The sequence below is a fragment of the Spea bombifrons genome, chromosome 8 (assembly GCF_027358695.1).
Source record: "Spea bombifrons isolate aSpeBom1 chromosome 8, aSpeBom1.2.pri, whole genome shotgun sequence".
Classification (NCBI taxonomy): Eukaryota; Metazoa; Chordata; class Amphibia; order Anura; family Pelobatidae; genus Spea; species Spea bombifrons.
Genome location: NC_071094.1, coordinates 6,888,476 through 6,904,829, shown reverse-complemented (window position 1 = coordinate 6,904,829; position 16,354 = coordinate 6,888,476). Strand labels below are relative to the sequence as shown.

Here is a 16,354-nt window from a genome sequence, read left to right as displayed (position 1 = left end):
CTCCAGGGCCCGGTCGCAGTCGCGACCCCGGTAGTTCCGCCACTGCCTACAATTTCTTCATCAGATGCCCTTGTGGCTGTGTGTGCCGGCGCAGGGAGAAGGAAAGCCCAAATCTAGCGATGTCCGAGATCGCAAGATTTGGTCTTTCCTTCTCCCTGCGCCGGCACACACAGCCACAAGGGCATCTGATGAAGAAATTGTGTAGGGGAGGGCAGGGGCGTACCTAGAGTATTTGGCACCCGGGGCGGATCCTGTATGTGGCACCCCCCCCACACACACTTTAAAACAACCTGGCCGAAACTGAATATGACCCCACACACACCATAAAAAAAATCTAACACTTTTATTTAAAGTAAGTAACACACCAAAATAGGACAAAACAATTAAATAACAATATATATATATATATATATATATATATATATATATATATATATATATAATTGTTAACAGCAATCACATTCCTATCATGCCCAGGCATACCCAGATTCCAGGAGGCAGTCGCAGACTTGGCATGATAGGAGTATGATTGCCTTATCTACCCCTTCTCGCTCCCTTCTGCCCTATCTACCCCTTCTCACTCCCTTCTCCCTATCTACCCCTCCTAACTATCTACCCTCTCCCTCTTTGAAGTTCACTTACCTTTCAGGAGTCCTGCGGTGGGGGTGCAAGGCCTCTGTCTCCCAGCTCTGCCACTGTATGGAACAGTATAGAGTGATGGGAGTTATGATGTACTTTAGAGCATAATTATATAATGAAAAATACATTGGAAATGGTACAGCATAACACCCATCACTCTCACACATTTACCAATCCACACGCATACCAATCCACACGCATACCAATCCACACATATACCAATCCACACGCATACCAATCCACACGCATACCAATCCACACGCATACCAATCCACACGCATACCAATCCACACACATACACCAATCCACACACATACACCAATCCACACATATACTAATCCACACACATACACCAATCCACACATACCAATCCACACATTCCAATCCACACATATACACCAATCCACACACATACACCAATCCACACACATACACTAATCCACACATATATACCAATCCACACATATATACCAATCCACATCTACCAATCCACACACATACCAATCCACACACATACCAATCCACACACATACACCAATCCACACATATACACCAATCCACACACATACACCAATCCACACACATACACCAATCCACACACATACACCAATCCACTCTCACTGTATGCTTTCCTACCTTTCCTCTTTTCTCCTTACAGCTCCTTTTCCTGCTCTTCGCTCCTCTTCTTCTTCAGTTCTTCTGTCTTCTTCCGAGGCCACGGGGTTCAGAGGGCACGGACAGCGGTGGGCGCGGCTTCAGTGTTGTGCGCCGGGATCTGACAACAAACCCCGGCGCACAACAGCTGTTGCCGAGCAGATCGCAAGGGAGCAGTATCGGAGGTCTTTACCGGACATCCGGCTCCCTTGAGTGATTTTAAGCCGGATGTCCGGTAAATACCTCCGATACTGCTCCCTTGCGATCCGCGCGGCAACAGCTGTTGTGCGCCGGGGTTTGTTGTCAGATCCCGGCGCACAACACTGAAGCCGCGCCAACCGCTGTGTGGCTGTGTGTGGCTGTGTGTGCCGGCGCAGGGAGAAGGAAAGCCCAGATCTCGCGCTTTCCTTCTCCCTGCGCCGGCTGATGACGCCAAGTCCCGTGGCTCACTTGGGGGCCGCATCAGTCCGGAACGCGGGCCGCAATTGGCCCGCGGGCCGGACTTTGGACATGCCTGATCTACAGTATCTATCGGTATTGACCCCAGGTCCGGACTGGCCATCTGGCACACTGGGCAACTACCTGGTGGGCTGCTGGCCAACAGCACCCCATACTCACCCGACCTGTCGCTCCGTCACGCAGTCGCCGGCTGGAAACGCCTGGCTATGCAACGTGCAACTGCGCCTATCTGGCCATTGACCACACTTACGTCATCAGACGGCGATGGCCTTAAAGTGCCCCTTGATATAACATACAGTTCCAGGTAAATAATAACCTCTGTATTTCTTCTATTTCTTAATCACAACCAAATTTAATGTGCAAAATTGGCAATAACATAAACAGACGAAGTGCATCCTGGCATAAAAGAAGAAGAAGGCCCTGGTCTTGCAAGTTCCAACCTATTAAATGGAAAAATGGGCCAAATTCTATGGTTTTATTAGATAAATGAGATAATGTACCCTGTTACAAAGGAAACAATGCCGCTCCTTCACAACTGCAGACTAACCACTACCCAACATAACTCAGCTACTCTGATTGAAACAGTTGGACTGAAAGGGTATCACATTTTGGGAAAGGCATCTAGAGAATGCATTAGAAGCAACTTAATCCTCCTTTCTAGCAATGAAGTTACAAAACTCAGCTGTGGTGGGACTCCAACCCACGTTCCTTGCATGTGCTTATATCTGCAGAAGACAATTATGCTTTGTCTTCTACAGTGAGAAGACCACCTCTGCCGGGAGGGTTCTACACATCGGGAACTGTCACGGCTTCGAACTATGTTCCTCAGTATGACCTACGGTGTGATTTTATTTAAAGAGACAGTTGGTAAGGAGAACGTTTCACATCTGAGAAGGTAGAAGAAGAGAAGCTGGCATCTAATAGGTCTCCTGTCCTCCATTACCCTGGCAGAGGCTGCCAAAACATCCATCAGCAGCTCAACCAGAGGAGAAAGATAAGTTAATAGAGGGATAACCATGCGTTAACCCGAGAACGGGAAGCCAAGGCATGGGATAGACATCCGGCTCCTGAATCTAAGACGAGACCAACGACTGATTTGAGTTTTTACAACATTAAAACTGGCCGACTAGATGGGCAGAATGGGTCTCTTATGTCGGTGGCTCTCAATCTGTGGCTTCGTCCCCCCCTGGTATACAGGTGATTCAGGAAGGGTAATGAAACAATTAGACAACAGATCAGACCAAGTTGGCCCATCTAGTCTGCCCGTAGAGACCTCAATCAGTCGTTGGTCTCGTCTGAGATTCAGCAACCATATGCCTATCCCATGCATGCCCTCACTCTATTACCCTTTACCGCTTCTGCTGGGAGGCTGTCCCACTTATTTACCACCCTCACAGTAAAGTAACACTCATTTACATTACATCTGATATATTGAACCAAGAAGTGGATGCCGTCCATCATGCAAACTATAGAATGTAAGCTGTCCCTGGAAATGCGTTACACTTTCAAAACTTCCATGCCTTCCATATAATGAATTACTGAGAGAATAATCACTATTTATTCGGCTCTAGATGTAATATCTGATTTAAATGCAAAAGTCGACTCTGGTGGGACTCGAACCCACAACCTTTGAATCACTTCAGTACTCTAGAAGTCCAATGCGCTATCCATTGCGCCACAGAGCCGCGGGGTGGGGGCTCGTCTCAGAACCATATGCTAAATGTCCTATTATTAAACATGATTATATAATAATTTACTGTCACGATTCTTCTTCCGTCACCAAATATACCCAGTAAAGAGGTCGCTGCGGCCCAGGGTTCGGAGCTCAATATCGCCTGAAAGACACCCTTTTTGACTACAAGTCCCACGATGCTTTGCTCTGCGACACGTTAACATTGTTCTCGTCCGGATCTGGAGACTACACCTCCCGGCATGCTCCACGGCGTGGCCAGTGGTAGGCGGAGTTTGTGCCATGTGATAGGGCGCTCCCTGCAAAACCTGTGCGCCGGGTGAAGGGTACGGTGAGCTGCAGCCCTCGGGCGGGTGAGGGGGCCTTCTGACCGGTGGTGAGTCCCGGGAGGAGGGTGAGTGACAAGCTGCCCCTGACCCGTGTCCTTATACCCCTGTATCCTCTAATCCCATTTCATGCTGCATGCCTCCTGATCCCATTAGGATGTGTGCCTGCTGGGACCTCTCAGTCCCCCTTCTGCACTCCTTCCCCCCAACACATGGACCCTTACTGTATACATTAGGGGTGCTTATATGTAACACCCGTCAGATGACCCCCTATTCTATGTCTATAAGCTTTGGGGTGTACATATAAACACCCATATGCAGAATGACATGTCCTCCACCCTATAGAAGATCTGTCACCAACATCTTGAGGGATGCCTAAGACTTATATATAAGATTTACTATATATATATATGATTTATTATATAATTATATAAGATTTATATATGGGATGGGATTCGCCGCCATACGCCCAAAATATTTTAGTAGGTATACATACAATACCCTAAGAGGGCTACTCTAGATGTTGGCGCTGCTAGCTAGTTATATCAAAAACATATTGTATCTTGAGTATAAAGGAGAACAAGATGGTCTTTATCTCCAGATTTGTGATTTCTGCATCTCTACGAGCCTCTGGTGACCTCACATCACCTGCCCCAAGCCCCACAGATGTCTAATATCTGTACCAGACCTCTGCCAGGTCCTTAGCTGAAAGAGCATGATGGGAGATGTAGTCCTGCAGCAGCTGTAGGGCCGCAGGTTGGACACCCCTGATCTATACTGTGTGCATCTCAACCCCAACCGCCTTCATCTGCCGCGTGTCCCTTAACTGCGTGCCCCGAGCAGCATGCAGTGTACACCCAAGTTACAGTACCCATTGTACATAATAAGTGTTGCTGTGTAAGCGATCGCTTACGTGAATATCTGAAATATCCGAGACTTGCATCCTCTGGTGGAATGACCCCAAGATACCTTAGTTTAGGTTAGAGGAACGCCTAACGTTGCCTCCCCTTCGGCCGTTAACGCTAGTTTTACACGGTAGGTACATTGTTGGGGTTGTCACTCAGCCGGTATGTTACCGTCATTAAACATTGGGTCCAATGATGACCCCCGTGTAAGGAATGTGGGGTCCAATGATGGACCCCATGTAAGGAATGTGGGGTCCAATGATGACCCAGTGTAAGGAATGTGGGGTCCAATGATGACCCCCGTGTAAGGAATGTGGGGTCCAATGATGACCCCCGTGTAAGGAATGTGGGGTCCAATGATGGACCCCATGTAAGGAATGTGGGGTCCAATGATGACCCCCGTGTAAGGAATGTGGGGTCCAATGATGACCCAGTATAAGGAATGTGGGGTCCAATGATGACCCTCATGTAAGGAATGTGGGGTCCAATGATGACCCCCGTGTAAGGAATGTGGGGTCCAATGATGACCCCCGTGTAAGGAATGTGGGGTCCAATGATGGACCCCATGTAAGGAATGTGGGGTCCAATGATGACCCCCGTGTAAGGAATGTGGGGTCCAATGATGACCCCCGTGTAAGGAATGTGGGGTCCAATGATGACCCTCATGTAAGGAATGTGGGGTCCAATGATGACCCCGTGTAAGGAATGATTCAGTATTAAATGTGGCTGGCAAAACAGAAATGAGCAGGAAGCCAGAAATGTATAATAATAATCATAAATATTATCTTTATTTCTATAGCGCCAGCAGTGTTTGCAGCGCTCCTTACAGTCCCTACATTCAGAGGGTCTGACAAAACTAGAACTGATGGACTAAGAGACAGACTTATATATCAGGGAAAAAAAGACTCGGCTCATAACCTTACATTTTATGTACAACCTTTGGAGGGAAAAAAACATGAATTAAAAAATCACTTTATTTATATTTTTTTAATAAACATATTTAAGAATTTTTCTTTTGAAAGGGTGAATTTGGGCACATCTTGAACTAATTCTTCTGATTTCTGCCCTATTTACAAAGTAAGTTTGGCATAAAATTACCTGCCAAACAGAAAAAGGCCTGGTGCATGATGGGAAATCGTCCTGTAATCGAAACAGAAGAAAGGGTTTTCTTAACCCCTTAAGGACAATGGGCGATCCCTAAACCCATTGAAAACAATGCATTTTGACCCCGTACATGTACAGGCTTTGTCATTAAGGGGTTAAAATAACTGCTGAATTGTTTAAAGATATATATATATTTGCACGCGTGGACGGTTGCTTGCATCTATTAATTGATGTAAAGTCAAAGGTTGTCTTGGCAGAGTTAATTAGGACGCATTCCACAGGGCCGGGCCCCGGGGCCATTAACAGCCACCAACTCGTAAAAGCGTTACGATAGTGTAACACAGACTGTAAAGCTAGGGACTGGAGTTCAGAATCAGTGCTGTAGGGTGGTATTGTGCAGCGTGATAATGCAGAAGGACAGTTTAATGCAACCGCTAGCTGAGAGATCCCTTTAAATTTAAGCGATGCCCCCCTTGCGCATGCAGTTGCCCTGTTCCCCACCCTCCACTATTTTCCATGCGTGTGATGTGTTCCTATCACCTCCTGCCTTGTGATATTCCCACCACCAGCTCCAGCGGAGGCTTGATGAATGTTGCAGGTGGGGGGGTCCAGTCAATCGGTGGTGGGGGTCCAGTCAATCGGTGGTGGGGGCTCGGCCAATCAGTGGTGAGAAGAACCATCTAACCATGGAGGAAATTGGGAGCTGCAGCTTCTCCCTGCTAATAATAATAATGCCTATTAAAATACTCAAAGTAAGGGCAAGGCTGCCGGGGACATTAAACTGTCCCTTTAATACAACCTGCAAGCTTTCCAGGCAGACGTTAGGGCAGGGGTGTCCAACCTGCGGCCCTCCAGCTGCTGCAGTACTACATCTCCTCAGCCAGCCCCTTAGCTGAAAGGGCATTATGGGAGATGTAGTCCTGCAGCAGCTGGAGAGCCGCAGGCTGGACACCCCTGCGTTAGGGCCGCATAATATTTCTTTTGACAGCAGTATGAGACGTGATCTACAAATTGTGTTAAGGACTGGTGCAGCTCCAGATGTTCAGCTGATGACAAGTTTGTTCTTGTTGACTCGTCTCCCTGTTACCCCGCATTAACCTGCCCCCCCCCGTGACCTTTCATCTGGATCCATGGTGTAGATAACATGATTCGTCATGACCTTTCGGCTATATATATAGATATATATATATATATATATATATATATATATAGATATATACTCACACCCATATACAACAGACACTCGTTTTATGAAACCGCAAGTAACCCTCGCGTGTGAGTCACTGAGCCGGGTCGGCGGATTTCGTCACTTTGTCACTATAGTCAACCGCTCTGAACCCTCACCTACTTTCTACTAATACGAATAATTAAGCCCAGATTCCCCGTGCAATGCTTCGTACTCTAAATCCGTCTTTCAGTATTTATTCTGTGGCTCGTCTTTAAAAATAATAATATTAATAATAAAAGAATAAAAAAAAAATGTTAGGCTTCGCTGCCAAATTTTAATTGAAACAGGTTTGCAGTATAGCAGGAAGACAATCCGTCCTCTGGGTTCCGTAATTGTGAACATTCGTGTGGCTTTCTAGGGTTAAATGAGGACTTTTATATTTTTTATAGTAATTCTAATAAAATAGTCTCGCCATCCAAGATTAGTGGAAAAAAACTTTTAAGGTTTGTGTGCTAACTTGGCTTTTCTCTCATTGAAATACAATACTGCTATGGTCATTGAAGGAAAAAAACATCTATATGTGTGTGTATATATATATATGTGTGTGTGTAATATATATATGTATATATATATACGTACATACATGCACACACAATAACATTCAAAAGTTTGGGGTCACTTAGCTGTTTTTTTTTAAATGAAAACAATTTCTGGCTGTAACATAATTGCAAAAGGGGTTTCTGACGATCAGTTAGCCTTTTAAACTTAAACTTGGATCAGCGAACACAACGTGCCATTGGAACACAGGAGTGATGGGAGTGATAAAGGGCCATCGGAACACAGGAGTGATGGGAGTGACAAAGGGCCATTGGAACACAGGAGTGATGGGAGTGATAAAGGGCCATCGGAACACAGGAGTGATGGGAGTGATAAAGGGCCATTGGAACACGGGAGTGATGGGAATGATAAAGGGCCATTGGAACACAGGAGTGATGGGAGTGATAAAGGGCCATCGGAACACAGGAGTGATGGGAGTGATAAAGGGCCATTGGAACACAGGAGTGATGGGAGTGATAAAGGGCCATCGGAACACAGGAGTGATGGGAGTGATAAAGGGCCATTGGAACACGGGAGTGATGGGAGTGATAAAGGGGCCATTGGAACACAGGAGTGTGCTGGATTTCTGATCCATTTCATGTTATTTTAATGGACAGAATGTGCTTTTCTTTCATAAACAAAGACATTTCTAAGTGACCCCAAAGTTTTTAGCTGACTGGTGGTAATTAAAGTATGTGGCAGGGGCCTGCAAGGTGTGGGGAAAGGGGTACGTCTATGTTTGGGGGGATTCTGCAGAATTCCTCCATGCATTATCCCACAATTATTTATATATATATATATGTTTCCCCTTATTTGTGTTAAATTTCACTTTAACACTCCGGGCAAAGATTATTGTTCTACTGACCTTTGGTAATCATACGCAGATCTGAGAGATTAGCCGCAGACGTTGCTCTCGTGTCGATAATCCGGTAAAGGCGGCTCGTTTTGTTTGAGATTGGTGCCGGGCCGTGCCAGGGCCGTTCGCTCGCACACCAGGAATTTGCCTTCTTCACACCTTCTTTCTCATAGTGATCTGGAAAATAGGGATCTAAACAACTGGAGCATAAGCCCCCCCCCCAGTGCTGTATACGACAATAACCCCTCCCCCATCGCTGTATACGCCAATAAACCCCCCCTGCGCTGTATACAGAAATGTCGGTTGGCATTGACAAAAACCTGGTTTTATCTCGTTTTGTTCCGATAAACTTCCTTCTTTATCTGCAGACCTGGGGGCGGCCATTATGGTCAGCAGACCTGGAAATGGGAAGGCTAGCCAGGGCTCTCTTCTGGGGGCGTGGCTTCATGTAGGGACGGGGTAACCCCAGAGACACTTTAATTGGAGGAAACTCTACAGGGGAAAATGGGCGGGGAGTGGGTGTGGCCACACTAAGCTTCTCTGACCCCAGAAGAGAGAAACTGACCTGGAGGCTCTGGGTCAAACCCAGAGAGTCAGCGGGTATGGTTGACAGTGATGCGTTATTTTTGAGTGACTTTCCCTGCTCCCTCCATAGACTTTCATTAGTCAGAGTGTGCGGCTCGGTGATTAGGACTGAGACATTCTATCGTTTCCCACAGGCAGTGTGATAAGGAGTCGGGGGTGTTTGTCTAGTAGATCGGGCTCAGATGACAGAGCGAGATACAAATGGCTAACGTTACGGGGCAAATAAAGAGAAAACGGATCAATATTTCTAAAAACTTAGTTTTAATCTGATACTAGTAATAAAAAAAATAAAAAAAAAATTACGTGACGTGGGTTATTTAGTGCCGGACACAGCTGTGGTTTTATTTCTGGTGTGTCTGTAATGTGTCTTTATTGAAGACGCAGCAGTGCTGCAGCCGGCTGGGTTTGCGTTATCTGTATGTTTTGGGTTTGTATTGAACACGTGTGGGGGGGTGGGGCTGCGAGGGGGAGGGGCCAGTCGTATGAAGGTTGCCGTATCGGAGGCTCGCCTGACAGTTGTCCGTGTCTCTGCAGGAGGATGCTGCGCGCGGCTGCCTGCACTTCTCTGCTGCTGCTGCTCAGGGCGGTGGTGGGTCTGCCCTGGTTCCAGGCCACCGGTGCCGCGCTGGTCTTCTACCTCGGATCGGGAGGATGGGCGTTTCTGAAGGTTTTTTACAAGACCGTGGGCCGGGACGTGCGGTGAGTTTAAACAGTAACCCCAAAAACGTATTGATCTACCGCTGTGATCCGATGCAGACATAAAACCACCTCTGCTGGTAAGCTGTGAACCTTACCTACTACCCTCTCAGTAAAGTAAAACAGATGTAAAGTAAAATGCAGAATAAGCGTTCCTTATCTAGCCTCATACCAAGTTCTTTTGCCTCCCAAAGTGAGAGGACCCCTATTATCCTACTGGGAATTTGCTGGAGGAAATCCAAAGAGTAATTGAGCCGGGAAGCCTCTTCTGCCGCGTTAAAGTGGAGAATTGCTCTTCCTCTGCGTTAGGAAACCTGCAGGAAGCCATTACGATGTAGTGCGTGATCTAAATTCTATTTATAACGCCCCACTTCATTGTTACGCTGTCAGTGGGGTGCCCGTGATAAGCACGTGGCTCGCAACCGCTACACCAGGGGCACGCAACAGACACGTTCCCCATTCATCAGTAAGTGGGTCACAAACTGCATCCGGGAGGACTTCTTTCACAACAACCATTTTATCAAAATGTATATGTTATGAAACCATTTTTGTTACATATAAAGCAGGACGTCCATGTCCTGGGAAATAATTACCAACATGCAAAAAGCATAGATGTTCGTTGTGCTTTTAGATCTTCTGGTTTGCCCCTTGAACGCACCGAGTGGTATGACCCATTCCCTTATGGACCTTTGCTCCATGTGGAACCTTAGCAAGGTTATAAAACCATTTGTTTGTTTTATTCGTGTAGTCCTTGGACTTCATTTCTCGATAGACCCAGCAGATAAGAGCTGGACTCTGCTCGGTGGCCTGTACCTGTCTCGAAAAACTCAGACGTGGCCGTGGAGTTTTGATAACCGGGGTGCGAGTTTCTAACAATTAAGTTGTTGACTATAGTTAAAGATCTGCTTGTGTTGAACCAGAAATATCACATTAGAATAATTCAAGTCAACTAATAAGGTCACATTGTTTCCATAACCCATGTTATTAAAAATTGACCAATCGTTCCACCAGTAGTCTGGAGATATTCACCGTGACCTGAGTTGACCCAAAGTCTTCAGTAGCGGCTTCAGAGCCTTATTAGTATCATTAACGTATATATAGAGACAGCATGGGGTATTCTGCATCGGCAGGGGCCATTTGATACATGACACAGAAAGCCCTGCTCACAAACTTTAGAGACCTAAACTTATGTGGTCAAGCTGGACGTCGGTGGGTTTCTCACCTCCTGGGACATCTCAGATGGTAATGGTAAGAGAACTAAAGGCGTCGGTGAGCAGATGAACCCAGATAAATCTTATTTCCCCTCCTGGGGCTTCACATAATTCTATTTTTAATAGTCTGCGCCCCGTAGAAATGAGAGACATCACTGGCAGCGATGCCGTAGGTAGATACCATAGTTTCTGATGGCAAAGAATGATAACAGAACTGGCCTTGTGGCCCTTCAGGCTCTACTTACTGACAAAGTGAACGGAGCAGTACTCTGCTTTGTCGTGTTGAGTGTCCATTAACTTCTGTCTGAAGCTGGACCCTGGTAGACCTTGCCAAAAGTACTTCTCAAAGTTATGTGTCCTTGATATCTATCCCAGAAACTGAAGACCAGCTCTTAGTTTTGATGGCAACTCTGGTTGAGTTGCGCTTGGGCCGAGTTTTCTTGATTAAGAGAGCTTAAACCATGAGTATGTGAGGAGAGTGGTTCTTCAAAGTGGTTCTTCTTTAATCCTTCCATGTCACAGAAGACATTTGGTTTTAATATGTCTAATTCTTCCTTTCAGGGGAGCGATAACCCTTTTCAGGGTGAAATTGCAAGTGAAACGGCACCTAAGAGAAAAGAACACAATCCCTCACATCTTCAGGGAGTGCGTGAAGAGGCACCCAAACAAAACGGCGCTCATCTTCGAGGGGACGGGCGCGACATGGACCTTCAAGGAGTTGGATGAATTCTCCAATGCCGTGGCCAACTTCCTTCATGCTGAAGGGTTCCGCTGCGGCGATGTCATAGCCCTGTTTATGGAGAATTGTAATGAATACGTAGGTCTTTGGCTAGGCATGGCTAAAATCGGAGTGGAGGCAGCTCTTATCAACTTTAACTTACGGTTGGATGCCCTGGAACACTGCTTCAGCGTGTCCAATTCCAAGGCTGTCATATTTGGAAGAGAGATGTCCCAAGGTGAGGAGGTAATTGGGGCAAACTTTGGTTCATTATATATATTTAACCACTTTTAAATACGTTTGCAAAATACCTTTTATCCATTTAACTCACATCAAGAAGAACTTGTGGTATCTTCATACTGGGTTTCAGAAAGCCAATTAAGGTTCCAAAAGATTTATTGAGGAGATGGATAAAATTGCCTGTGGCTTTGCAAGGATTTCAACTAAAAAATGTATTATCGTGCATTCTTGTTCCCAGCTATGTGCGATGTTTCCTCCATCATGGAGAAATCGGCTCGACTATACTGTTTAGGCGAATGCGACCGGGCAACTATTCCTCCTGGGACCGAATTCATTGACTCTCTGCTCCAGAGCGCATCCCGCCACCCACCGAAGGACCCAGGGAGGGGATTTACAGGTAGGCCGTCGTCCTTATGGTTCTACAGCAAATAAAACCAATTTCAATCATTGATAAGATCTTAAAAAAAGATAAAAAATTGAGTTGTTCTAAAGAGTTCAGACCTACACTCCCAACAAAATGTAAACATTTTTAGTAACCTTTAATTCCACCGCTTTTTGGCCGTTTGCCGGTCTTTCTCCACTGATGTCTGCATCTTTCCCCCCCCCAGATAAATTATTTTATATCTACACATCCGGTACAACTGGGCTTCCAAAAGCTGCTATTGTGGTTCACAGTAGGTGAGTGCTCCCTTTTTACTATCTCAACGCTGTCTCCGCCTGTAGGCCCGCTCTCTGACGCTCGCTTTCCTTGCAGGTATTTCAGGATGGCGGCACTGGTGTATTATGGCTTCAGAATGCGGCCGGACGACGTTGTGTATGACTGTCTGCCGCTTTATCACTCTGCAGGTAGAGAGGCTGCGGGTGGAGAGTTGGGGTCTCATAGTTGGGGGGGTTTATCGTGTACCTGGCACACCGTTAGCTTTCCCGTCTCTGCTTTAGTTTTTCTTGTTTTGATTACGGCGTTCAGTCCGCCAGAGTCCCTCTTCTAAACTCCATGATTTCGTTGCAGGTAACATTGTGGGCATGGGCCAGTGTATTCTGCACGGATTGACCGTAGTTATAAAGAGGAAGTTTTCTGCCTCTCGTTTCTGGGATGACTGCGTGAAATACAACTGTACGGTAAGAGCTTGGTCAATAAGGCCCTTCGTTAGGCTTGCCGCTTCCACCGCTGGTTCTTCAGCTGTGACACGCATTGTGTTTCTTGTATATATTCAAAAAAAAAGTCATAGCCTCTTATTATTTTATTTTTTCTCCCCATTTACAGATAGTCCAGTATATTGGGGAGATCTGCCGGTATCTCCTGAACCAGCCAGTGCGAGATACAGAATCCAAACACCGTGTGCGCATGGCGCTTGGGAACGGACTGCGTCCTGCTATCTGGACGGAGTTTACCACGCGCTTCCACGTCCCGCAGATTGCAGAATTCTACGGAGCCACTGAGTGTAATTGTAGCTTGGGCAACTTTGACAATAATGTGAGTGCTTATGCGTCTCTTCTTGTTACTTTTTATAGTGCCAATTAATGGAGGTGGGCAGACCACCCACGATCTGAAATTGCCCACCAGTGTAAGTAAAGTTCTTACGTGTATCCATATTGACCTTCATGAGGTCTACGAGGCTGAAGTCAATGAGGAGCTTGTGCTCCTCTGAGCTTCATGAGTATTGCAGGGCTAAACTCTGAATAATGTAGGGAAGGTTACACTAAGTGTGGTAGAGCTACAGATATATTGTATATAGGGTATACAATTGTTATTGCATGACCTATAAGCGTACCCAAATCCTTGCTCATGTCTTCCCCCACAATTCCACCCATATTTAATGGTGGAGAGGTTAATCGGGAAACTATGGTCTAACTTTTTCTATAGCTCGGTTGACGTTCCTTTAAATTCTGTATCAATGTATATGTAACGCGTTTATATGATGCCGCCACAGGTAGGATCCTGCGGGTTCAACAGCAGAATCCTTCCCTTTGTGTATCCAATCCGGCTGATGAAGGTGAACGAAGAAACAATGGAGCTGATCCGTAACCCAGACGGCCTTTGTATCCCTTGCAAGCCAGGTGAGTTTATTATTTAGAAAGCACTTATGGAGAAAAACATTGAATTTTTTTGTGTTTTTTTTTAAGATACATAAGATTAATAAAGTTTCTTTTTTACTGGGGATTTTTTGGGGGCTCCCAACCCAATGACATGTGCTTATTTAGTCTATTGAACCGGAAAATGTTGGATTGGGAAAGCAGCTGCTTGGTTTCATCATCATTAACGTACACGTCACCTTTTAACACCAGGGGAGCCGGGACAGCTGGTTGGACGTATCATACAGTCGGATCCCCTGCGCAGGTTTGATGGTTACGTCAATGAATCCGCAACAAGCAAAAAGATCGCAAATAACGTCTTCAAGCCTGGAGACACTGCATATCTCAGTGGTGAGTCTGAAGCATAGTAGGCAACTGTTGTGTTGGGCAGTTTACTCCAGAACATAACTAAAATGTGTTCTTGTAGGGCTTTATTAGCTGTTAAATTTGTCTGTAGGACCGGGCAGGAATAAGAATGAATGGTGCCAATAAACGCACGATTGTCCGGCTTCATTAGCTCTGTAGGAAACCTCACTGACTTTATGCGTTTCCCCGTAGGAGACGTGTTGGTGATGGATGAGCTGGGATACATGTATTTCCGGGACCGCACAGGAGATACGTTCCGGTGGAAAGGCGAGAACGTCTCAACCACGGAAGTTGAAGGAATATTAAGTCGGCTCCTTGGACAAGCGGATGTGGTGGTCTACGGCGTGGAAGTCCCAGGTAACCTGTGCACCATTTTATAAACCTAAGCTAAGTATTCTTGGAAAGGCAACGCATCATGATGAGGACCCTTCCCAATATTCAATATCAAACTACTATCTCTCGCCTCTCTCCCTTTCTGCCCAGGAACGGAAGGGAGAGCTGGAATGGCCTCCATTGCTGACCCCAATCATTCAAGCGACCTCGACAGATTTGTCCGAGACCTGAAGAAGGCTCTGCCTGGGTACGCACACCCCGTGTTCCTACGACTGCTGCCAGAGGTGAACAAAACAGGTGAGCGTTGGCAGGGGAAAGATCCGCGAGAACCGCGCATTCAACAACATATACCGCTGTAGGTCCATTTGAGGGAGAAGAACGGGGTCTATAAACCAGTAGCCGGTTTCTAGACGTTTTTTTCCGCAGACAATCCCAATGGTTGGTCAGTAAGATGGTAAAATTATGTCTTTCCCGTTATCTACCCCATTTTTTCCCCCTTTCTGCAGAAGTGGTCGTTTTGTATGATATGAATAGAACCCCGTTATCATTTTCTGTATGTATTTCTTCCTCAAGGAACCTTCAAATTTCAAAAGACGGATGTGAAAAAGGAAAGTTTTAATCCTCATCTGGTCAAGGACCCCTTATACGTCTTGGACGCTCAGCAAGGGAAGTACATCCCATTGGATGAAGAATTGTATAACCGGATCCAATCAGGGAAGTTTAAGCTTTAGCGTTGTCCCCCATTGGTCGGATTCGGGTCACACAAGTTAAACGGTTGCAATGCAGTAAACACCTTGGGGGGCCGCAGAGCCGTCCCAGCGTCTTCATCGGTTGACAACATTCACATACCAAAGTATTACCGTACTAAGAAGAGAGGTTTGCCAGGGAACCGGGGTCCGTACCCTACTGATAAAAGGGACTACTTTTTCTTTTTATTTATTTTATAGTCCAAGGGGGGGAAAAAATAGAAGAAAAAAATACAATCAGCTGTACAAAACTAACTTTAATGTTCTGCATCTCAAAACACTCCATCTCTACAGTTTACTTCTAGAGAAAAACATTCCTGTGAAAAGCAAGAAGAAGGGAAAATGCGCAATTTCGGTTTGCTTAGAAAATACGGAGGACGATATGGAGGGCGTAGCATGTGTTTTTTGTTTTTTTCCCCTCAGGTTCGGGTTTGGTTATGTTCAGTAACTGATAATCCTTTTATTTTAGTTTCCCAAGTCCCAGGCATTGCAGATTGCGGCGATATCTTTTGGACTTTTTTTTTTTTACATTCCAAAATATAACTTTTAAGTATGTGTTTTAAAAAACTAAATTACGTCTAAACTCAATATAGATGGTTTTCTTATGACTTTTACAGTCTTGACAATTTTAAAATTTTTGGAGTCCCATTGGGACACGGTGAGTTGTGACATCGAAGTGTTACGTGGGGGGAGGGGGTGTATAAAGCCCCCGACCTGCCCGCTGTATGCATGCAAGGTGTCAGATATGGGTCGTTGACAACAGTTGGGAAAATCAGAACACTAGTTACGGCGAGCAACAGTTCGGGCCTGTGTCAAGACTTTGCTGCAACTATGCTTTTACGCCATGTTTTCCCTCAATTTCTCCCCCCAAAATAATCCCACAACTGACAAGCAATGCGCTTGTCCATAAGCCACAGAAATTGGTCTAAAATCAGTAGTAATGATCCTATTAAATCCCTTTTTAATGCCCGCAGTATGTACTACAGGG

The 16,354-nt window shown here is 45.8% G+C and overlaps 1 protein-coding gene and 1 non-coding gene across 3 annotated transcripts; one reads left to right on the top strand and one right to left on the bottom strand.

Moving 5' to 3' along the window:
- Positions 1-3,351: 3,351 nt before the first annotated feature.
- On the bottom strand, positions 3,352-3,437 carry TRNAR-UCU (transfer RNA arginine (anticodon UCU)). The gene is given in 2 exon segments: positions 3,352-3,387; positions 3,401-3,437. It is a non-coding gene; the product is annotated as a tRNA-Arg (tRNA).
- A 274-nt stretch (positions 3,438-3,711) lies between these two features.
- SLC27A4 (solute carrier family 27 member 4) lies at positions 3,712-15,943 on the top strand. Of its 2 annotated transcripts, none has more exons than XM_053473640.1 (13): positions 3,712-3,836; positions 9,518-9,682; positions 11,452-11,846; positions 12,087-12,245; positions 12,457-12,526; positions 12,603-12,694; positions 12,858-12,967; positions 13,113-13,322; positions 13,780-13,906; positions 14,135-14,272; positions 14,480-14,644; positions 14,771-14,917; positions 15,194-15,943. In XM_053473640.1, exons 2-13 carry the CDS (start codon positions 9,522-9,524, stop codon positions 15,349-15,351), a joined length of 1,932 nt encoding a protein of 643 aa, XP_053329615.1. In that variant the 5' UTR covers positions 3,712-3,836; positions 9,518-9,521; the 3' UTR covers positions 15,352-15,943. The 2 variants fall into 2 exon arrangements, with proteins under 2 accessions (XP_053329615.1, XP_053329616.1); XM_053473641.1 differs by having other exon boundaries at positions 3,765-3,818.
- Positions 15,944-16,354: the final 411 nt, after the last annotated feature.

Coding starts and splice junctions, on each gene's coding strand:
- SLC27A4 (XM_053473640.1), top strand. CDS start 9,522: ATGCTGCGCGCGGCTGCCTGCACTTCTCTGCTGCTGCTGCTCAGGGCG. Junction 12,968..13,112: donor GCGTGAAATACAACTGTACG/GTAAGAGCTTGG, acceptor CCCCATTTACAG/ATAGTCCAGTATATTGGGGA. Junction 13,323..13,779: donor TGGGCAACTTTGACAATAAT/GTGAGTGCTTAT, acceptor ATGCCGCCACAG/GTAGGATCCTGCGGGTTCAA.